The sequence below is a fragment of the Diplotaxodon limnothrissa genome, linkage group LG11, assembly GCF_057381915.1.
Source record: "Diplotaxodon limnothrissa isolate DT_005_m linkage group LG11, D_limnothrissa_male_GT1.1, whole genome shotgun sequence".
Taxonomy (NCBI): Eukaryota; Metazoa; Chordata; class Actinopteri; order Cichliformes; family Cichlidae; genus Diplotaxodon; species Diplotaxodon limnothrissa.
This window is the reverse complement of record NC_140606.1, coordinates 14,925,046-14,949,170: the sequence shown is the minus strand read 5'-3', so window position 1 is coordinate 14,949,170 and position 24,125 is coordinate 14,925,046. Positions and strand designations below refer to the sequence as shown.

The 24,125-nt window shown below is 41.3% G+C and overlaps 1 protein-coding gene across 1 annotated transcript; it reads right to left on the bottom strand.

Annotated features, from left to right (window-relative positions):
- Positions 1 to 550: 550 nt before the first annotated feature.
- On the bottom strand, positions 551 to 13,492 carry rspo3 (R-spondin 3). Its single transcript, XM_085366243.1, has 6 exons — positions 12,937 to 13,492; positions 9,001 to 9,195; positions 8,296 to 8,439; positions 8,006 to 8,152; positions 7,678 to 7,863; positions 551 to 1,157 (listed from the first exon to the last, which is right to left on the bottom strand). Exons 1-6 carry the CDS (start codon positions 13,031 to 13,033, stop codon positions 937 to 939), a joined length of 990 nt encoding a protein of 329 aa, XP_085222369.1. The 5' UTR covers positions 13,034 to 13,492; the 3' UTR covers positions 551 to 936.
- Between the last annotated feature and the right edge of the window lie 10,633 nt (positions 13,493 to 24,125).

Here is a 24,125-nt window from a genome sequence, read left to right as displayed (position 1 = left end):
GATGAAGGTGAAGGGGCAAAAAAGAGAGATTAAAGCAGTCACAGGTACAAACCCATTATAGTTTTATTTGACATACAAGTGTTTTGGTTTCTAGTCGGAGCTGTATTGAGAGCTTCTATTTACACAAGAAAAACCAGTGGTAGATTAGATTTATCACTTATCTGGATAAAATTAACATTTCCACCAGACATGCATACACTTGAAACTTTATGACCATAATCCTTTTATTCATACCAAGCGGGTTCCCCTTTAGCTGGCCACACCAGATAGTTTGCTTACAGTGAATATTCTAATGATCTTGCAAATAATTCAAAGATGCAGTTGCCTACAAGGTAGGTCACCCTCAGCTGTAGTGATTATGAAGATGTCACGAGATGGAAAGAGCAAAAAAAAAAAAAACCTCACTTTTTATCTTTATTTTTTCTTTACAAAATCTGCACCAAATAAAGAGATCTAAAGAACAAGAACAACAATAATGAGAATTCTTCTACATAATGCTGGAAAATCTACATTCAAAATCCAAGATGCACAATGTTGTACCAGAGCCCTATTAAATAACCATTTCAACAAACGTGTAATGTCTTTGTCTCTCATTACATTTCTCTGACAGTCCTCCACACTGTCACAGACAATTCTCAGTGTTCTGCAGTCCCAACAGCAGTCTCAGCAGTGTCTCCTGGACTTTTCATAAGAGACGCTCTCAGCGGTTGAAGAGGAGCTGAAAACAATAGTGGCTCCAGCCTTTTGGCTGAATGTGCCCCGTCCTGCTTGTGCATAAACAGTATATTCAAATCATACAGGTAGCAGCAACACCCCTGCAGAGAGAGGTTGTGAGTGGGGCAAACAGAGGTGAGGGCGGGGAAGTTTTGGAACACGAAGGATGGGAAGATGACAGAAGTAAGGTGGTGAGGCATTGGATGTTATCTCCCCCGAGCACTACTGGATAGGGCCGTCTACAGGTGAGACTAGCTCTGTCTCATGGCCTCTGCGGTGCCTGTGCTCTGTTTTGTTCCTGTTAACAGAATCTTCACGTTCACCCGTGTCTCTCTCCTTCTCTCGTTCCCTTTCTCTCTTCCTCTCCCGCCTCCCCTCCTGATTCTCCTTATCTTTCCGGTTGTTGCGATTCCTTCCTTCTCTCCGCTCATTCTTCTTCCGTCCTGAAAATTAAGAAGACCAAAAAAAATTAAGATTTGCAACGTCAGTGGATTGTGGGAGGTGTCAGTAGAAATGACTGCACAAGTATTTTCACAAAGGAATTTGGAATAAAAATATTGTTAAAAACTGCAGTAAATGTAGTAAGATGTCAATAATATTTCAAAAGATTGTCCTGCTGGGAAACCTCTGTGAAGTAAGAAATGCCAATTCCAGAAAGTATGCACTTGAAAGTAAAGCATTGTGCACAACTTTCATTTACAGTGCAACATGCTAAGGTTCTCACTAGATGTCAGTGTTTAATCAGCGGAAGCAGCTACACTGTCGGGTCTATCAGCTGTTGCAGCCCTCTCCGTGTGTGATGAGTAGACCTTTGTCCAAAATAGAAAGCCTTTAAATAAACCCCCAATTTATCTGTTCTTGCAACACCATCTCATAAACAAAACAGAGAATTTTGGAATGTTGAAGGTTTATCTCTGCTCGAGCCATAGTTAATAATGATAATAACAAGATCCAGCCGCAGGGAGTTTTGGAGACAGGACCTGCAAGTGAAAGCAGAGGAGGCCCTTTCCTGTTGTTGTACTGCTGCCGCTCATGTGTGAGTGGAACGGAGCAGCACGGCCTGCTCGGCTGTTGGCTGGCCGGTCGGGGATTGTGAAACTGCTGAAGTCGGCAGTAGGCAGAGACACAGGGAGAGGGGAAAGAGAGATAAAGTGGGAGAGAAAACGAGATCCCTGTCTCTCTCCTGTCCGCTTCACGTTCACCCCCCAGCCTTCCTATGCTCATCATCTCCCACTCCGTTCATTAATCAAGGCAGGTGTCTGCTTGGACCAGGGATCAAGTCTGACCCACACATTTTGAGCTTGTGATATGAAGCTCTCTCTGCCAGCTGTGTTTAACCTTCTAGAAATAATGAAAGAACAAGAGGACAGGAGACAGACACCACAGTGAGCAAAAAGTAAGTAAAAAAAAGAACAAATTATTGCGAAGACAGGTGATTTTAGTGATGGATGGTTGGATAGATGGACGGATGTAGTAATCTGACTCACTGACTCATTCGGGGTATGCCCCCTGTCCTCTGTAAACACAGGAAGTCCCCTTTGCTCTCATTGTTTTCTCTGCCCTGACACCATAACTATTTACAAGTTCAGTGGATTAGTCATACTGTAGCCCCTGTGCTTTTGTCGAGCCAGAAGAGAAACCTAATCCATGCCAGTGTTGAGATGATTACGAGAGTGTTTATCAAACCAACCTGCGTTTGGTTAATTGGAACAGTTTCTGATGGGCCTTTTGTAAACTGTGTGTTGACATGTGTATAATGGTCCACAAATGGGACACCTTAAGAGGTTCTGGAACATTTTCAACCGACATTTAGCACATTCCCAAAAGTCAAGTTTTGATGAAAAATATCACAGAGTCTTAAAAGACTTTCAGTGAAGGATTTTTTGGCTGTGGGGAAAACACATGAAACACTTCCAGTAGCGTCATAATGTGGAACTTGAGCACATGGGCCATCAGCTTCCTAAACCACCGTGAATTTAGCTTTTCTTTGCACAAAGACTGGAAGCGATCGGAAACAGTAATTTCTGAACAATGCAAAGGTTGCTACTTTTTTGGAAATAAATGGAACGTAATATGTAATTTTTTTTCCTGTTTGTTTCAGGATTTAAATTGGTTGCATGCATTATTTGGTGAGGTTCAGAGGCACTGACCGGCAGATTTTTAAACCTTATGTCAAGTCCTAGGGGCCAGAATTGGTCCAGCAAAAACTCCAATCTGCCCCACTGAAAGGAGTACATAGGTTTTGAACTTTTAGCTGTATTTTAATACATTTTACAGCTTTTCCTATTAATAAAGACCTCCCCCATTGCCATTCAAACTGTGCCAAGGTAGATAAGAAAAGATTTTCTGTAAATTAACCACAAAAAAAGAAAAGGAAAATAGGTCTTTTATAAATATAGACAGTCTGGATGATTAGTTAAGTATCTTTATGCTGACAGAAATGAGTTTCCTTTGATCCAGCCCACTAAAGATCAAAGTGGTGATAAAAAATGAGTCTGACATCCCTGCGCTAGATGATCAAGTTAGCAAGCGAGCAGTGTCCTGGCATCTCAGCACATAGCTGGCATGCTTGACAGTCATATACATTTTGATATAATGTTAAACCATTAGTAGTAGCTACTCTTTACGGCTGAGCCAGTTGTGGTAACTGCCACAGCTGGGAAGCAATGGAAACATTTATGATTATATGACATATGACATTTCTGGCAAATCTGGATCCAGTAAATATCTTGCCTGTAACTACTCTCAAATTCAACATAAGACGCCACAGATGACAAACATTTGTCTTTTGTTGTAAGTTTCCTGTAATCTATCATTAAGGATCATCTGGAATATTTGCAAAAAATATGTGAGTTGGCATTTACAGGAGCTTTATACGGCTCTAAGATTAATGCTGCTCTAGTCCAGTAACATGGGATATATAGGTTATAGCTTAGGGAAAGCTGGGCACTGAGGCAATCATATTTTAGGGGAGGGCTGTGCAATCCTATGGAGACACCTCTGTTATCAGGCCATGTTATTCCCTTTGAAATGCCTGCCTGTACATTATAAGTTAGTGTAGATCTGCTGAACTGGCTATGATATAACTGCAAGAAATCTGTTACAACATTGTCATAAAGGACAGGATTCAAGAGGGCTTTACTGACTGCATACACAATACTCCCTCTCTCTCTCTCTCTCTCTCTCTCTCTGTGTGTGTGTGTGTGTGTGTGTGTGTGTGTGTGTGTGTGTGTGTGTGTATGCTGGAGCAATAAGTGAGCAAGCATGCTACACTAAAAATATCAAAATAAAAAAACAAGCAGAAGTATAGAGTGGTGAAGGAGGAATAAAAATCACAGACCGTATTAGACGACTCTGTAACTGTGGTGAGAACAGCAGACAGACAGAGATCAAATGAGAAAGTTAAGGGGCAGTGAGGGTAAGGGGAGGTTTGTGTCTATGTATGTGAATATTTAGTAGGGGCACTGTAGGTTTTATGGTGGCACATCCGGGATGTGCCACCATAAAAATGTATTCTGTAATGGAATACATTTTAAAAGTAACCTTCCCAACACTGCACATCCCCTGTGGCAGGCGTTCTGTCGTCCGGGGAGATTTTGGCGAGAGCCAGGCGGGGATTATAGGCTATGGGCTGTCCCATAAGTGGAATGTTGGCTGCATGGTTGGCAGAATGTCATGGGGGTCTGTGGGTGTGTGTAAACCTCCGCCCTCGCTGACTGCTTGCTGTTAGTTGGCTCAACTGTCTCTAATATGCATGAGTGTCACTGAGGGTGTGTATACTGGAGTAAAAGGGGGGCTAAGGTCCATCCAGCTACAGCGATAGTGAGGTGAACTGCAGGCTAATTGAAGGACAAATCAGACATTACAACTATTGAGAGAGAAGGCAGCAAATGAGGTTGTGTATGTCAACATCAATAAATTAGCTCTGAGACTTAGCATGTCTGCTTCCCCACAGTTTTACACCTCTTCCGATTTTATATCACTAATTTAAAAACAGTGCTTAATCAGACCCAGGTGGCATTTGGGATTTTGAAATTGTTCTGCAGCTTTGCGGATGTAGGAGCTACAATAGCTGACACCTTTGGAGATCAAAAGCTTTTTTCCCCTAATATCAGTCATTTTGAAACAATGCATATGAACTGTGCTGTGATTGGACACATACAATCTATCATGCATACACATATTTTGTATATATTTACATTTATTTGATTATTTATATTGAAACAGGTTTTAAACAAGTTGCTAAAGTTGTCGTTGGGTTAGTTCTTTGTTGCACTGCAGCATGTGACAATTCAAAGATATACTTAGGCTAAAAAAGTGGTCAAGGTAGCCATTCGTGTTACCTGAATCCTTGTTGCTTGCACGAGTGGCAAAAGTACAGACATTCTGTACTTAAGTAGAAGTGTAGATACTTGTGTTAAAAAGTACTGTTGAAGTACTGATTCAACTTCTTTACTCAAGTAAAAGTGAAAAAGTAAAGTCTCTGAAATGTACTCAAAGAAAGAAAGTAAAAAGTAGTTGCTTAAAGGACAATTTTGCCATCCATTTATATGCACAGGTAATAGGACCACAGGTAAATGCCTGGAATGCCACATTACCAGTCCATTCCTGGGGGCACGTGAGAATGCAAATGTCAGCACGGTTAGATGGGACAGTAAGCAGTCTTTAACCTGCCCAATCTTGATCTAGTACACCTGAGTGTTTACATACTACCTCCTGCCATGTGCTACATGTGAGAAAGGGTTATTTTTGACAGTTTCCTGGGATGAGTCGCGCAACGTCATCTGAAGATTACATGCAAAATTATGAACACTTACCCTGCAAAGTACAGCACAGCCACTACCTTCTAACTGGTTTAAACAAAAAAAAAAGAAGGAAAATTATCTTGCCAACATGTCAACATTTACTGATTGTGCATGCCCGTAGCCTTTTATGAACTGATTAAAGGTTCTGTCGCATATTTCCTAGATTTAATACACAGACATTTGGACACAAAGTATCACAAGAGTTTAGGTTTGCGGTACAGATGAGTGAAAATAAAAGCAAGAAGAATAAGGAGAAAGAAGAGCAATGGTAAAGAAAAAAAACAACAGGGTCAGGCCAGATTGGATGAAATGAGTGAAGGACTTAGTGTTCTAATGTGGAAGAGTAAAACAATGTACTGAGAGAAGCAGGAACAGAAGAGGATAGAAGGGGGCGGAGGGACAAAAGAAGAAAGTGCAAAAGAGGAGAAAAGGATGAGGACAAGAGGAAGGATGTATCAGTGTCAGAGAGCTGTTGGAGGATTACTGGAGGCTCTCTGAAGTCAGACCACTGACCCTCTAGCGTGTGCAGAACGTAAACAGCGGGTAGAGGATACACCGAGGCAGATAATTAGCTCCCACGCACCAGGGTTTCTCTTGGAGCTGGGGCAATCGGGTTATCCCACAAAGGAGCAAAGTCGATAAGAAGGGTCTGTACTGTGTCTGTGCACAGATCTTTCTTTCTTTCTTTCTTTCTTTCTTTCTTTCTTTCTTTCTTTCTTTCTTTCTTTCTTTTTCGTTCTATCTGTCGCTCTGTCTCTGTACCCCTTTCGTCAGTCTCTGGGTACATCAACAGATCCGTCGACTCTACGCTAGACTCTCGGCACCGACCCCAAATGACTGGGTGCGCTAGCTGGGAGCTTATATGGGGGTCTATGTTTTCTTTGGTTTGTTGGGGAGTGTGTGTGTGTGTGTTGGGGATGATGATGAGGGGATAGATCAGTGAAAAGATACAGATAGGAAATGTGTGAGAGAGAGACAGAGGGCATATTTCACAGTCTGCCTTACAAATCACGCCAACTCAGTATACTGTCTTCACAAATTACCACTCTGAGTAATGGCTGTGTAGTTATTTCAGTGAGACAATGCTGGTATGTGTGTGTGCCTGCATGGAAATGTGAGTATGTGCATCTATCGCTCTTGCTTGAAATGGAGAATGGCACATCTATATCTGGAATTGTTTGTGCCTGTGTTGGTTTGCATATGTGTGTGTGGGAGAGAGTTATTGCATATGTGTGTGTGTATTGGCAGCTGTGGGGATAAACCAATACTGATCCCCTGGTCGCCGCGTGCCTCCCAGGGGGAGGATGTTGATGTTGAGCTGGCTGTTTCTGCTCCAGAGTCAACTGCTTTTCTGCTGCATCACACACACACACACACACACACACACACACACACACACACACACACACACACACACACACACACACACACACACACACACACACACACAGTGTTTGTTCTGTAAGTGTGAGGCCCCAGGGGGCTGGATCTCAGCCTCCTACCCTGTCTGCAATCTGTCATTTAACACTACAGAGCCCAGGCGAAAAAACAACCAGCCGTAGCCACCAACCACCTCAGCAACCACACGCTCAGTACGCACAACACAAGATGATTGTAAATGCACTACAGCTTCGGGTTTAAAAGGGGACGAGCCCGTCTGAAAGCAGTTTGCACTCTATTCATTAGAAATAATCACGCTATCCCCTGTTTACTAGGAGCACAGAAAGCGGTTTTACTGTTTAAAATCCAAAGAGCTCTCGTGGGTAAAACACGCAGCATAGCCATTGCAACATCACACATGTGTTCTCCCCACTGTCCTCACTCTAGCGACAATGACAGTCCTCTGAGTAAACAGTCGTAGTCCTGAGCGGAAGAACGGCTAGCTCTGGTTGTTCAAGCTTAAGCAGTGTGGTCTGGAATTCATAGAGAATTGAAACCGTGCCATGTAGCTCAAATACAATGTTGGCAGTAAGTGTGATGGGTCAGCAGCAATTACCAAAGACAGTGTAATATATAGTAAGCATCTTATTTGATAATTCCTTCTGGGGGGGAGGGTTGTGTGTTTTTATGTCGCATCACGTGGGATTTAAGTTGGGCACAAAAGCAGTGCTACTCTGTCACAGCATCTTCTCAGAAATTATGTTTTTTTTTTCTTTACCTGGACATTTCCTCCTCCTGACCATGCACTCTCTGATCTCAGAGACCTCAGGGCAGGGTTTGCCAAAGGACGACGGGTACTGCATGACCTGCCTTGTGCGGGTCTCCTGGCCCCGCTTGAAGCCACAGGTTCTACCAGATTTCGAGCAGGGGCTCCACTCGCTCCATTCACCCACCTCACAGTGCACTGACAGGAGGAAATTGGCAGAAGGGGAAATATAAGGATAATAAATATTTTGCAAAATTTTGACATGGGGTTACTCGCTTTTTCAAAATGGTTATTTACCAGACATTTTTCTTTAACATATCCACACTCACACTGGACTGACCTTGCGGTATGCACTCCATGAGTTTGTCATTGGGCTCATAGTCCTCTGGACAGACATGGTGACACATGCCACTGAGCTGGTATAGGCCCGGTCGGCACTGCTTACACATGTCGCTGCTCACACATGACTCACAGTCTGCAGGACACTCTGCACAGACAAAATGTAATCTGGCATGTAATATGTTTAATGTAGTTCTATATAAACTAGTTCTGCAACCCAAATAAATGAAATAAAAGGCGAACTTAAAAAAAAATCCCCATGCCTGATTAATGTAAACTCTGAGTACTCACTGAGAATACACTCCCTCTGTGCGTCGCTGCGGACCATGCCCTCGGGGCAGTTCTCCTGGCACTTGCCCAGGTGAAGGTAGAATCCAGCTCGGCAGTGCGTGCAGAAGTTCTTGTTGAAGCAGGAGTCGCACTCCGACCTGCACTCTGACGGAGAAACACAGACCCACCGCCAGCGTTTATTTAAACCATACAAGTTATCGTGTGTGTCCTGCACGTTAAATATACAGGGTGTCACTGTGTGTGTGTGTGTGTGTGTGTGTGTGTGTGTGTGTGTGTGTGTGTGTGTGTGTGTGTGTGTGTGTGTGTGTGTGTGTCAGGCTGGAAAAACAATATGGGACACTGCGGGGAAATTAATGTTTTACAGGCTGGATCATGATAAATGATTTTAAACAAAGCAACTCTTGATTTCATATAATGTCACCAAAAGGAAACATGCTAACAGGGTCAGTCTCATGTTTTTCACTTGTTCAGGAACATGTAGGCCTCGACTTCATGCCATACTACACTTCACTAGGCAGGACATATGATTTAATGATGCACACAAAGTCAAGTTACGCTTTTAAAGGCACCATATTTAGCCTGAATATTTCAGTGCTTGTGCTCGTTCAAATTTGGATGTTCTTTTTTCATTGGAATCATGCAGTCAGTTAACATATCCATAAAAATTCTTTTAAAATTTTTATATTTGCAGTTCATTTGACTCACTTGTACAGGTGTTTCTTTCAGGAGAGCGTGTGCCATAAAAGCCTGGCGGACAGGAAGTCATGCACACCCCGATCTGCTTCATCCCAATCCTCTCCAAATGCATGAAGAAGCGCGGCTTGCAGGAAAGACAGCCATTGTAGTCAGAGCAGGTCAGACAGCCACCCTGCTGGCACCCTGAGCTCACACCAGAGATCGCTGTCGAGAGGAGAGGGTGGATGGGTTTCACATTAGATATAGATCTCACACACAAAAATATTAGGATTCTTATAAAAAAGGAATATTTATGAATAAATATGACATATTTTTCCAGATATTTTAGGGCAACTCAAAGTTCTGAGTGCATGTATAATTCATTCCTTCAATGTTCCACCTTTTTGTATAAAAAGGCAAAAAGAGAGAGAATACCAGTGCTTTTCAAAACTACAAGAGTGTTGCTTTTGTTACAGAACCTTTTATATCTTTTTATAATTGAGGCAAAACTCACAACAAGCACTTGATATCTGAGTTTTGCATTCTCAAGTTTCTGTCTACGATAGCTTTAAAATCTTGCAGTGATGGTAATAAAACAGGGAATGAAATGAAAATGGAGAAAAGGTTAAAATCCACATTTTTAAGTGTGAGGCCAAAGGTAAATTTAGCTCCACCAGGAATTAAATATATTTACAAGGGTTGCATTACAGAAGACAAACCACTTAATGTCACATTAACTTAAAGCCCAGTGCCAATGACAGCAATTTATTCCATATTTGCAACTCTGTTTATGTGCATAAGTACTGAAGTGTTTAGTTTATGTTGATATATATTCAAGAGTAGAGTTGTCCTCCCCAACTATATACCAGTTTGAGATGATTCACCACACTTTGTCTTCCATGGATGAAAGTACAGGTTGTAGGTTTTAATCATTTTAACTGTATGTTGCAACTTTGTCCCCGGCATGTTTAATGTCTCTCAAATTCCAACATGTTTGCATCAGTGTGATAGTATTTTAAGTAAACGAATCATAACAAAGGCTAATAGTGACAAATTGTAGAAATATGACTTCTTTGAAAAAACATAACAGTCTTATATAATATTTGCTCTTTGGTGTCTGATTTAAATTGGAGCACAATGAACAGCGATAAAGTGGACAACCACAGAGGTGATTTACTGAATACAACCTGACATGCACACCAGGTCCCAGGCACCTACAGTGTTGCTGTCTCCATGAAGACATTGGTTAACACACTTCCTTAAATAATGGCATAATGGAGGGTTTTGAGAAACCCTCGCATGGACAGCTATGTGACAGAAACATATTAATCCATACAAGGAGTGACTCCTGTGTGAGTATATAGGCAATAAGAGTCTTTGAGAGATTTCCCACGTTTTATATACTATTATATTCACCTGCGCTGCTGCTTCTGTTTGAGAGGTGTTGCCATAATCACATATGTTAGGTAAATTAAAAGCAACCCCTGCAAGAACGTCAGGAATTGGTTTTCCTCCCCAGTCTTGGCATTGCATGCCACTGGCTTTCATTGGCCAGCATTTTCAACTCAGGGTTTAGCTGTCAGTTTACCATAGATCATGGATACTTTGTTTGAAATATCCTGACTATCTTTACAACCGCTGTCCATTTGCCCACATGTGTTCCTGCCAAGTTGCCCTGATCCACAGAAGCCTTAAAACACAGGAATTTGGCCTTCCCCTTGCTTTTGCACCAACGAAGCCTCAGTTGGACAGTGGTAACTTGCATAACAACAAGAGTTACACATATAATAAACACATTTGCACACATACACATTTTGTTTTTCTTTTTTTTTGCAACCCCCCCACTTCATTTCATCCATTGTGTTACATGCTTACCTTCATGCCTCTCAATTCACCCAGGCTTTACTGTGCACAAACTCTGTTGTTAGCCATAAATCAAAGCATCCTCCATGAAGCTGAAACGTCTTCATTAACTATAATATTAATGTAATTCCCACTATTAACCCGCCCCCTTTGTTTCTGGGTGAATCATCACAGACAGGAAGCTCACAGCTTGGGTTCTGTCTCTGTGTGGTGATTTGGACCTGCTAACTGAATGGTCATTGACCCACCCCCACTCACTCTTACCCCCTGCTTTCCCTCTAATGTCTGTACTCATTCACCCTTTCACCAACTAAACCCTCCATCCTCCCTAATATCTGCTTTCTTAGAGGAAGTTGGGATTCATAGAAGGGCCTATCAATTGATGGTTACTGAGTCAGTCTGTAAGAAAGAAGATTAACCTACTCCTTAACACAAAAACCAATTAACATTGGGTCAGTATGTCAATATATGCTGAGGTTACAATTTTTTAAATCTTTTTGAGTAAAACAACATATTTTAGTGTATCGTCCTGCACAGAAGTTGTTGACGTTCTCGTTTCATCTCTTTCACACTCTGCTGAGAGGCTCTTTAATATTGTTTAGAGGGAAATAAACACAGAAAGTGAAAATATGCGGGGGGTCTAAAGCAAACACTGATGTCTACATTTGTGTGGTACAAACACACGTTTAAGGGAAAATAATCAACTCATTACATGCCCGATAGATTCGACATCTATCTGGTCCTGTGTGCAGGTCTGAGCTCTGCAATCCAATGTAAAGAGAAACAGGTGTAGTGAGATCTTTTAGCCCCAGGTGGCAGGGATAAAAACATCACTCCGAAGGTCCATTGTTGTAGATCACAGACAGTTTTGACCATACTGGCAAGCGATACATGGAATATTCCAGTTATCACCGCTCATCTCAAACGGAGTTAGTCACAGAGCACATCTGGAGACCCTCAATGATAAAGTGTGCGTAGGAAGAACAGAAAAAATACTTTATTGATAATTATTTCATAGTGTCATGGAAAAAAGCTGCTCATTGCCCAAGAGAGGAGACATATTGTTGGACCCCAGAGAGATATATGAGAGCCGAAATACCTTCACAGTCAGTGTGGAACTTCTCTGCTGTTTGCTGGAGTCAGTTTTGCATTGACTAACATTTTGCACAATTACAAGAGTTACATTTTGAATTCATATTCACCAGAACATGAATCCATCAGAATGTACCCTGCTGATGTGCACCAACAGATTAAAAAAAATCTCCAAAAAATGTTTTTTAATACTTTATAGTATAAGGCAGCAAATTCACGTAAATCTCACTAAGTATATGAGCTAAAGCTTTATTATTCACCAACCCTGAAACCAAACAAACAACAAACTCCGCGCATGAAGTCTGCTCCGCTGACCGCTAGAGAGCGACGGGAACCACGAGACCGAGCGCACAGGGAGGCTGCTGCAGCCTTCAGGTGAATGAATCCAATTAAGGAAAAGGGTTTTAATAGAGAGCTTGATTCGCTCACCCAGTCTAGGCACGGGCAAAATATATACATTTAATAAAAAAAAAAAAAAAGAAAAAAAAAAAAAAAGGAAATACCAGTTTTCCAAATTAAGCAAACATACATAATTATTAAACTCCATTGCAGAAATTAGAGTTGGGAGTATGGGTGATGGTAATGTGTTGTTGTTGTTTTAAGTATTTTGTTTTTATCTATTTATTTATTTGTTAATTATTGCTTTTAATCCTGTTTCATATGCAGAAAAATTAAATGTCACCTGAACTTTTATTTGATGATGTTTTGATTTGGTGATCACTTTAAAAGCGCATCAGGAGGATTGTTTGTTTACTTTCATATCTGTCAATTTATTACACGGCGCAAAATTAATGTAACCGATTAAGAAATCTGACCAAAGACTAAATATTGGAAGATTTGTTTTAATGGCAACAGAATGTACGATGCAGATCTTCGTAACTTCGACTGAAATCGGTTAATAAATATTGTTGAGCATAAGCTGAAATTAAGTGAATATCAATTAAAAACTAGAAGAAATAATATACAAGCCTAATAATGGGACTTTGTGGCGCGGAACAGCACTTTACTCACGTTTATGTTGCCGGTGCCTGGAGCTGCTGTGCTGCTGACAACCAATGTAATCCATGCAGTGCAAGATGATCAAAACAAAGGAGAGTTGTAATTGCATAGTAGCCCAGAGGTGAGACTCGTAAAGCCAATGTCAATGTTCGCCAAAACACTTATTAATAAGATTCCGTTTTCTGTCCCCAGACGAAGACAGAGGCGGGATTGCAGGTAATTCCTAGACACAGCGGGACCCCCAGCAATGTGGTGATATGTGGTGATGGTAATGTACAGTGGCCCAATGATGCCTGGGCCGCTTAGACTGTAACATCCTGGATAAGGTCCACATATGTGCCAAGAAAGCCAGACTGAGTTAGGGATCCGTTATCCTTGTAGTTATAAAGAACATCCCCCCCAACAAAAAAACCCCAAACAAAAACCAAACAACCACGCCAAAAAGATGGATTTTCATCCGTTGCGAGGAGGAGAAAAGTAGAATCAAACATCAGTGAAGGTCGCAAAGAAAAAATAGAATGATTAATGAAGCATTATCGTGACTCTCGAGAAGTTTGAGGGATTAAATCCATTTGTAGAACTCCAAATGAACCTTTCCCTCCCTCTCCAAGTCTTTCTCAGAAGAGAACCGTGCGTCCCGGTGTACAGACTGCGCTAATATGCCGAGGGTCTCGGCTTCATCTGACCATCAGCTGACGTAAAAGCCACTACAGGACCAACAACAGAAAAGACAAATTAAGTTTTTACGTTAAACAGCTCGCGTTGCTCTAACCACCAAGCGCACACCTCCTCCTTCTCGCTGAGCTACAACTGAACCAAAGTAAATCTCCACAGTTTCAGCGCTTTTCTGCTTTGCGTGCAGGACCCATTCACTTCCCTCAGCCCGCTGATGACTTCAGCTATCTCTCTCTCACTCTCTCCCTCCCTGTCGATCTCTCTCTCTCTCCGAAGCTTGGGATATGCCCTCTAAATAAACTTTGGAGTTCAGAGAGAGAGAGAGAGAGAGAGAGAGAGAGAGAGAGAGAGAGAGAACCTTGTTTTTCAGTGAGGGTTTAGTAATGTGAGCTGTTGCTTCTCTGTGATTCCTATTTGGTTTTGCTATGAAGCTTTGGATGATCATTACTCAGTTGTTAAAAGATGTCATCAGATGTATACTTGAGTTTTGCTAAATCTTTTGTGCAAATTAATTTCTGTTTGATAAGCAGAAGAAAATGATAGACGGATGAATGAATCGATGGGTAATTTCTACATCTCATAAAGGAGGTATTTCCCATCCTAAATAATATAATAAAACATTAGTGCCGATGTTTTTGAAGATGTTTTTGCTTTGGCTGACATTCTTTGGACAAATTCATATCAAAACAGTTTTTCTCCCACTGAAGTGACATTTTAAAGTCACTCCAGTCGTACTGAAGTCTGCTGAGTACGTATCTGCCAAAAACTGTTATTTCATGCATTTGAAGAGTTGTGAGATTGCTTAAATGAGGCAAGTGGTGCAAAATGGTCTCATAACGTTCTTGATAAATGCAACCTTTTTCTTTTTCTTTTCTTTCTTTTTTTTTTTTGCGACAGGGAGGGATAGTTCAGCAGGGAGGTAGAAAATCCCCAAAAAGCAGTAGCACCTCACTGTATTGCCTCTAGAGGGAGTTCCATAAAAGCTTGTGGCACAGATTCTGCACAGAAAAGCACGGGGATCAGTAGGTTATGGGGAACTTTACACTTGACCTTTGTTTGATGAGTCACCGTGTTTTTTCTATTTATACAATGTAGAAGATTATTCAAGAGAATAACAGCAAAGTTTAAAATAGACATGTAACCCAAGAATAATATTCAAATCTTGTTTTGGCCTCAAATTATTTAACATCAAGGAAATATAAATACACTATCAGTCAGTGATACATATGTTGGGACGACCTAAGCACGCAGACGCAAACAATGCAGGTTTAGACATTTTGGTGATAAATTCTGTTAAATGGATGGACTTTGTGATTTACCTCTACGTTTAGTGAACTACAGCCTCTGGAGACCAGAGCAGAGCAGTGGAAAGGGCAGCTGAAGCTTCATTTGTCTAACTAGTGTGTTGATGTTTAGGGGAACAGTATCCATGAGTCCAGTGCTTTTCCTCCCTGTGGCTTCTGGTCTTTCATCAGTCACTGTGCTGAGGAAAGCAATACAAACACAGTGTGGACTAGTTCTTTATAGCAATACTTCCCTGTTTGCCTGTCTGTACTAACTCAGGACCAGGACGGTGAGACATAACAGAGATTGATGCATTGTTTTAAACCCTTTCACCTCCACCGAGGCAGACTCCTGGATCCAAACTTTGCCACAGATGCGTTAATGTGGAACATGTGACTCTAATACACACATTTGTGTCTTCTTGCCTTCCTTTTTGTAAACTGGTGTGTCTTTGAGCAGCGGCATAGTAACGCCTTTGTTAAACTTTGTCAGACTATGAAATGTAATCTCATGTGTCTCTCTTCCATGATTTTGCAAAAAAAAAAAAAAAGGGGGGGGGGGGGTGTTGCAAAAACATTCAGATACAATGTTATGAAAAATTATGAAATTTGCCACCTTGCTTCCTTTAGTCCCATCAGTTTGGTATAAGGGATATGGAAGAATAATGCTGGTCTTTGTGTGCCAGTCTGAGCAAGCCCATGGGAATAGGCACGTGTGTGTATCTGTGTGTGTGCGGGTGTCTATGTGGCACTGGGGTGTGGAAGGTTAAGGTCACTTGGTCAGTCCCTGAGACCGTCCAGTGAGAGAATCACTCGACACCTGTAAATGAAGTCGGGCAGGTGCACAAACCCTCTCGACCAGCGATGGATGTACGCGACAAGATTTTTTTTTCTTTTTAATACCACATCCAGTCCTATTTTAGCCTTAATCCATTTTAGGCATTGTACAAGACTTTGTACCATTATACATGATGACACAAAGTCTGGCACAAATTAAGGTTAGCATAAAGAACTTTTAAATTCCCAGCTGTTGCTTCTGGTGTTTTGTTTAATAATATGTGTGTCATGATCCTGGGTCTGCTGACCCAGCGTTTTGTGTTTAGTTTATGTAGCTTCAGGTTTCCTTAGTTCATTGTTTTCATGCCTAGGTGTTTCTAGTTATTTTCCCCTCGTGTTTCCACTATGTTAAGTCTCCCCTGCTTTTCATGTATTTCATGTCTGTGGCTTATGTTGTCAAGTTCAGGTTGTCATGTCTATATCTCACTGTGTTTCCTGTTTTATTGTGAAGAGGTCTGGTGTGTCTGTGTTCTTTTTTTTTTTTTTTTTTTTTTTTTTTTTTTAAATGACATCAGAAACAGCAGTATGCGACATTACGTGATGGCAGAGCTTCAGTTCATCCTTTGTCATTTTTTTTTTTTTTTTTTTTAATAAATAGGACAGGGGGAATGAATGAGAGAAAGAGGGGGAGAGAAAGAAAGAAAACCAAAGGGGAGAAGAGACGGTGAGAAGGGGGGGGAAGAGAGAGAAAAAAAAAAAAAGAACTCCTGGGTCACCTGTATGGAGAAAAAACAAAAAAAAAAACAAAAAAAACAAACAGAGGAGACAGCAAACAACAAAGAGCAACATAATAATAGAGAAAACAAAGCACCATCACAATAAACTAGCTAGCCATAGATATCAATATTTACTAAATAATAAACGATATTGTGCAGCACGCAAGATAGACAGCGCACAGTGTGCTTTGAGGTAGCAGCCAAGAAAGCTTTAGTCCGCGTCTGTGAATACCCATGTGTGCATACCTGTGTGGATCAGCATGCTTGCATTCCAAAGGTTTCTCCATGTAATGATCTGCTAGGGAGTGTGGGGGGGCCACAGCCCCGTCCTCCAGGGTGTGAAGCGGGTATGGAGGAGATCAAAACTCCAGACATCCAGAGGCCCCCAGAACACAAGAGACCATGGAAGACCAACAGAGGGGCAGCCGCGCCACTGTTCCAGTAAGAGCTGAGGAGAGTCCCAGATGAGGGCTCGCCCAGCAGCCGCGGAGCAGAAGTCAGGGGGAGTTGCAGTGACGCGCCCGTGAGCTCCGCCGGCCCCCAGCCGCGCCTGAGTGACCGAGCCCCAGGCCGAGAGGCCGGGGGCACCCCACCTCCAAAGGGGCCCGAGCGAGCCCCAGGCCCCAGGCCCCGACAAGCGGCCGCCAAGGAGTGAGCCGGTGTGTACCCGGACGCCCACCCCCAGACACAAAGAACCACCAACACACCGACACCTGAGGGAGTCCGCCACCGGCAGGGGAAGTGGTGGTGGGTGGAGATAGGCCTCCAAACCTTGGAGGGCCTGAGGTGTCCCCAGAGAGGTGGCGTCTGATACCCAACCTGACATATAGACACAGACATACAGGCACACACATACACAAACATCCATTCCCACCCTCATGTCTGTGTTCATCATGTTCAGTTACTCTCCCCCTGTGACGTAATTATGTTCATGTGTCAGCTGGGTTCCCATGTGTTGCCACTTCCCTCATTATCCTCCTGTGTCCATTTAGTCTGTGTGTTCTCAGTCATTCTTTGTCAGGTCGCCCGTTGTACTGGTCCGTTGTATTCGTCTGTTGTTACTGCTCCGTTGTTTCTATGTCTCCGCTCCAGGTATCCCTGTCAGTTCGTCATGTTTAGAGTTTTGAATGTTTCGTTTTAGTTCACCCAGTTTAAGTCATTGTTTAGTTTTCATCGATTCCCTATTATTTTGTACCCTCGTTTCTTGCCTTAATAAACGGCTTGTTTTGTTATTCACATCTCATTTCGGTCTGCGCTTGAGTCCTTCCCTGCAACATACGGTCTGCCCTAGCCAGACCGTGACAATGTGCCTAATACTGACTAGAATATATTGAGTCTGGGTTGATCTGTGGAGCATTAAATTCTGATCTTATAGTCTCTTAAAATATTTGCTTCCAGTATATGTTAACAGCAAAAAATGCATTTGCTGCATAATGGATGGGATCAGTTGTTGAACCTGCTGCTTGTCATCCAGCCTTCCCTAAACAGTTAAGCCACAGCCATCAAACGTTCAAACGTCCTAAAAATGAAAAGACATTTTGAAAGAAACACACACAGACACTTATAAACTTAAAATTAGCATCAATTTGGATTTATGTGACCACCAAAAATGAAACAATAAAACTTGCTCTCCTTTTAGCTCTGTTTTGGTTTCTATTACCACCTGAGTGAGAAATCTGGTTCTTCTCTGCATTCACCAGCTAGTTGCTAACTTTATCTGTTTTCATGTTGGGCAACCCACAAGTTTTGAATATAATCTGCCTGTTATCGGCCATGCACGGCCTACCAGTAATCTGTATCACATCATTCAATGCTGAAAAAGTGTAAAAGTCTTCAAACAGTCTCGGCGACTAGGATAGTGGTGTAGTGATTAGCTCTGTCGTCTTACAGCAAGAAGGTGCAGGATTTGTATCCGCTTGCCAAGATTGCCTGTCTCTTTCTAATAACACATAATGCGTGTTGCTCTCTATTTATTACGTATTACAACAGATGATAACCCAAGCAAGATTGGGATACCTACTGGTTATTGTGGCGCTATAACAACTAATCATGGCAATTTGATGGGCTTATAACACATCAATCAGCTGAGGTGATGTGTGCCATATATAGCTGATTTATCATTTTTTTAAGCACTCTTCTGTTGTTCAGTTGTTCCTAACAATGTTCGCATCAATATTCAGGTGATTTTCAGAACATGAGAGACTGAACTTTAATGCATGTGTGGGAATGTCAAGAGCTAATTACTTTTGCCATTTTTGAGTTTAGGCTATAAATAAGCCAATCTTTAATATAAACAGATATGTGCTTTGTTGTAACCAATGACATTGCACAGCCCTCATTAAGAAGCCATACTCGTAATCTTTAACTGCATCAAAGGATTGAACATACCACAACATCACAAAGCCATTACCTATGATCTCCAAAATGTTCATTCCCAGGCCTATGACTCATAAAATTCCCATTTGACAGTGACAATGCTGATCAAGTGTCCTGTCATCAGCTTAGGAATTAGGCTAGTGTGGACTTTTCTGACATTGCATCTAATAAAGCTGCAGATATCCCAGCAGCTATCCCGCACATTCTTCCTGCGTGAAGCAAGCAGAGAGGGAGACAGTGACATGGGGCAGCAGAGGGTGTACAATGTTATGAAAATAGACATGCAGGAGCACACACACACACACACACACACACACACACACACACACACACACACACACACACACACACACACACACACACATAAATAAAGGCTCTAGAAGTTCCAATAAATACATAGTGATTCTTGAAATTCTGTTAGACACAAAGACAAGGAGGATTAGATTCGTATAAACAAGGTTAAGACAGGTGTGTGTGTGACTGTGTGTGTGTATCTGTGTGTGTGTGCTGGGGTGATTGAGGGGATCATTTCATACTAAGAGGGATTGAGAAGGTAGTCAAGGACAGATAATCACTGTGAGCAAGAGCTGTCAGCTGTACACACAGTGGGAAAGCAAGTTAGAGTTTTGCATAGAGAAGGTCAAAAGAGAAGGGCACCATAGCTGTGTGTGTGGGTGTTCATGTGGGTATGTTTGTGTTTGTGAAAAGGAGACAAATTACCACTGATTCTCAATATTTAAGCGTGTTTCCCTCAGATAAGCAAAAAATGCAAAAAATACACACAGATCCGTGTTGAGGATTGTGACTTTTTGGTAAATGTGCTTTGCTTTCGTGCCAAGAGTTTGATGAGAAGTGTGATACCATTTACATATCTGCCAGGAGATGATTAGCTTAACTTAGCATAATGAATGGAAACTGGAGGAAATGGCTATCCTGCATCTGTCAAAGCAGCAAAGCCTACCTACCACGTTGCATTTTGCGCAACCCCCCCCCCCCCCCCCAAACGATGTACTATACAATATCCGAAGTGCGGAAACAATCTAAGTCTTAAAAACTAGAGTTAAAGGGGATAATGTACTGGAATATTTCTTGGCTGGTAAATGTGAATTCCCAGCAAGTCATGTAAAACACCAAATTGCTGTTTTTAGACCTGTGTTTTGTTACCTTTCTGACACAGCCAGGCCTGTTCTTTTCATGTTCTCCGCTTGTGCAAAACTAAGCCAACGCTATGCTTAAAGTTGCTTGTAGACATATGAGGGGTATATTAATCATCTCATGTTTTAATCAGACTATTTAACACGATCCTGGTGACTGGTGACCCCTAAAGAGACCAGCTGACAGAAGAAGAAGAAGATCAGTCATTTCATTCACCTCTGTAGGACAGTCTCATTTCTCAAAATGTTGAACTGTTACATAAAGAGTTTTTTCCTTAAGTTTGCTTAGTAAAAAACATATTTTTCTTAGTTTTTAATATGTGCATGTTTAAGTTCAAAATGTGCCTGTTTAGCACGAGGGTAATCAGGAGTGGCTTTTTAGGTGTTTTCTTTTTTTTTAAGCCTCTAGAAATTAGAGGAAAGAAAGCAACCCCTTTTTATCAAGAGTGAGAAAGTTTCAATATTGTCCCCGTTCTTGCTGCCTCGGTTTTGGGTTTGTTATGAAGCCATGCGAGACATTGACAGCGTACAGGGGATCAAACACTGCTTCCTAGGAAATTTTAATCACTGGAGCACCACCAGCTCTTTTTTCCCCCATCACTTGTTGCCAGGCAACAGGTGTGGGAAACCCAAGGTATTCTGTATGTGTGTGCGTGTGGTATATCTGTTGAGAGGAATAGGAGGGTACGCAGATCAGGGTGTGTATAGAAAAACCTTGGGGCTATTTTATTAATCTGCATGGGGAGCCCTTTCTTTCACTGCTCATGCTTTCTAGCAGGCGGCCTGTCTGCCCTCGACTTTTGTCCTGTGATCTTTCAGCTCTGCAGGAACCCATGTCGCCCTCCAAGACAGCCTGTGTGAGAGTAGCTGTGTGAGTGTGTGTGTGTGTGAGAGAGAGAGACTTTCAAAACCCTCCAATCGTTATGGAAAGTTTGCAAAGCCACATCTCTCTGGAAAAATCTAGTTTAACGTGCAAATACTGTTAATCACTTTTGTTGACTTTTTACAGAACACATGGTTCAAGAACAGCCCTCGAGAAATGTCAAGATTACTCACTATAGAAAGTTGAAAGAAGGCAGATGGCCTGAGCTTTATTTTTCTAGTGAACAATTTCCTCTCAATATAAGGGCTCTAATGGAAAGAGCCTGAATTAAAACATGTGTGAAAGTACAATTTCCCCCTTTGCTTCTCACCCAGGCAGAACAACCCTGGTGAACCGCACTGCAAAACGAATTTGTCTTTTTATTAAGTAAATTAATTCAAACATTTCTCCATCCAAAGAAAAAAAAAAATTAGGACTCTTTCCCCTTTTCCAGCATTGCTCAGTGTTGGCCACATCTGTTCGGCCCCAATTACCAGTGGCTAATGTTGGGTTGTTGATTTCAGGAACTGTTGAGACAGTGCGGTTTTAACAGTCAACAAATAGCTCCTCAGATGTTCCAAACATTAGGTCAGTGGAGTGATGCTTCTCTGAAATGCACTGGGCAAAACATAAATCCTGTTGCTCTTTTGCCAGTGTTTTTTGACTTGGTTCAGTTGGTTGTTTTTGCAAGGGAAGTATAATTCCATATAACTGGATGCACAAAAACTACCTGTTCCATAGTCAGCCAAGCGCAATTTTCCAAAGAGCTTGTATGGGTGCTACAAACAAGAACACTGAAGACTTTTGAGCAAAACTAACTGCAGACGTGCAATTGGTCCTGTTATTTTGTGCTTACTAGTGCCAAACAAAACATGCTAACAATGAAAATTGTATCATGCTAATAAAATTTTGAGCGCATGTAAGGCTGAACTTGTTCAACTTCTTAGTTCATAGAGTTTGCACTGGCAACATTTATGAGCACTAAACAAAGAAAAAGGTTAGAGGTCAGGGGAATGTCTTTAACTTTGGAGGGATTTGGCCTCCAGATTACTGGAAAAGATCAGAGGTTCTTCTTGTAGTTGGCAAGAACCTATATAATCTCCCAGTTTCAATTACAGTTAGTCACTGTAAAACTTCAAAAGTTGATCCTCGTAGAAAAGTTAAGGAGTCACCAAGCCCTTTTCCTGTTAACCATGACTGCTTGTACAACATTGCATGGAAATCCATGGCTGGGATATTTTGTCTGGGTAAGAGCCACAAGATTAATGTGGGAAAAAAAAAAAATCCATATAGTGTTTTTCTTGTTTTGCTATGTCCCCAAATAAATGAAGAGATGAAAGTTTGTTTTTCATTTTGCCCAAGAAATGGCCCGCCTTTTATTATATAATATCTTTGCAATAGTCAGAAACCCAAATACAAGGAGACAGCAATGTTTACAAAAAAGAACAGGAAAAAAAAGCTTCACTTATCTGTCAAAACTCTTTTCTGGTTGAAGTTGGTCACACATTGTTATAGTAACCAACAAAAAAGAAAGAATCTCTCCACCCAGAGGCCAGAGGCTCTAAAAAATTAACAAGTGTTGATTATTTGCACACAAGAAATCCATCTCATGTTTGAAAACCAGTCATATAAAAATACCCGGGACCCATAAAACAGCTGGATTCATGGGCTGGTGTTTTTATAATTAAAGCCAAAGCTTATTTCTACTAATGACCAGAGTGGGAGTGTTTAGCGGGGACAGTACATGTGTGCCGCACACAGGGAAAATCCAAATGATCTGCAGCAGTTATAGGAAATGAAGTAAAATAAGAAAAAGAACAGCAAAAATGATTTAGGGGTTGAAATGTGAGCATGAGGGAGGTCTTTAAATGTTCCTGCAGTGCTAAACTGATCACAGTTTGATGATGACTTGACTTCACTAACAAACTAAGGCAGAGGTTATTAGTGCCAACGCAGTAATCAAACAATATCTGATTTATATTGAAAATATTACTGTTGTTAATAATAATTATTTTCAGTTCTGAAACAGAATATAAAACCTGTAATCACAAGAAATTTGAAAAGGAAAGCACAAAGTTTTCAACACTGGAACTATCAACCACTACAATTATAATAAGGTCATATAAAACTGTGACTGTTCCCAGAATTTTGTTTAAAGTCATCATTACTGTGGAGTCTAATTAGGGATGTTTCTAAATGTGCTCTCAATGTACATGTGAAGCATGCCTACAGTATTTACCCAGAGTGAACCTAAATGCAGCTGGACAGCACACATGTGAAGCACATGAAGCCAGTAAAACAAGACTGATTCTGCATCCAACCAAAAGAGCTGGGCAATTGAATACAGTGGCTGTTTATAGCCAGTGATAATGGCCTACATATAAAAGCAACAGTAGGCTAATTGTGCTTGTGAGCTTGTGACATACGGTAGTTCTGTCCTTAAAGAAGTCGCATGACGCAAAATGTCAAGTACACCCTTTATCTGATATTTTGTGTTAAAATATAATTTTTTGCTTGATGATAAGTGCAGTTTAAGCAAATAAATTCCAGTGTGGTTAGCCAATAGAAAGTTAGGTAGATAAAAGATCTGGAACTGATTAGAAGTGCTCCAGTTGCATTTGGTGGCTACTCACTGCAACACCCAATGAAGTCCAGTGACATGTGAATGCAAGTGAAGGAGGCCATCATTAATCTGAAAAAATAGAATTGGCTTAATCAACAATGTGGTTCAATGTTAAAAAGAAAGAATTCACTGACCAGCTCAGTAAAATCAAAAGTTCTGAAAGACCACAGAAGGCAACTAAAGTGCATTTAGAAAAACAACTTTACAACATCTAACCAAGTCAAGAACACTGTTGAATAGGCACGAGTATTATTGTTAAGGATGTCTATGATTAAGAGAAACATTTATGAATGGAATCACAAAGGGTTTACACCAAGGTGCAAACCACTGCTTACTCTCAATACCTAACCAGATTGCACATCGTCAGAAAATATCTAAAAAAGCTCGGTTCTGCAGAGTACTGAAATAAATCTTTGGACAACAAAATCTCGGAAACCAAGACTAACTCGTAGCAGAAACAAATGTGGACAGAGACAAACAGTTCGTGATCCAAAGCATACCACATTATCTGTCAAACGTGATGGAGGCAATGTTATGGCATGGGCATGTATGGCTGCCAGTGGAATTGGGTCATTAGTGTTTACTGATGAAGTGACTGTTCATAGAAGCAGCAGGATGAATTGTAAAGTGTAAAGGGACGTACTCTCTGCTCAAATTCAAACAAATGCTGTATAA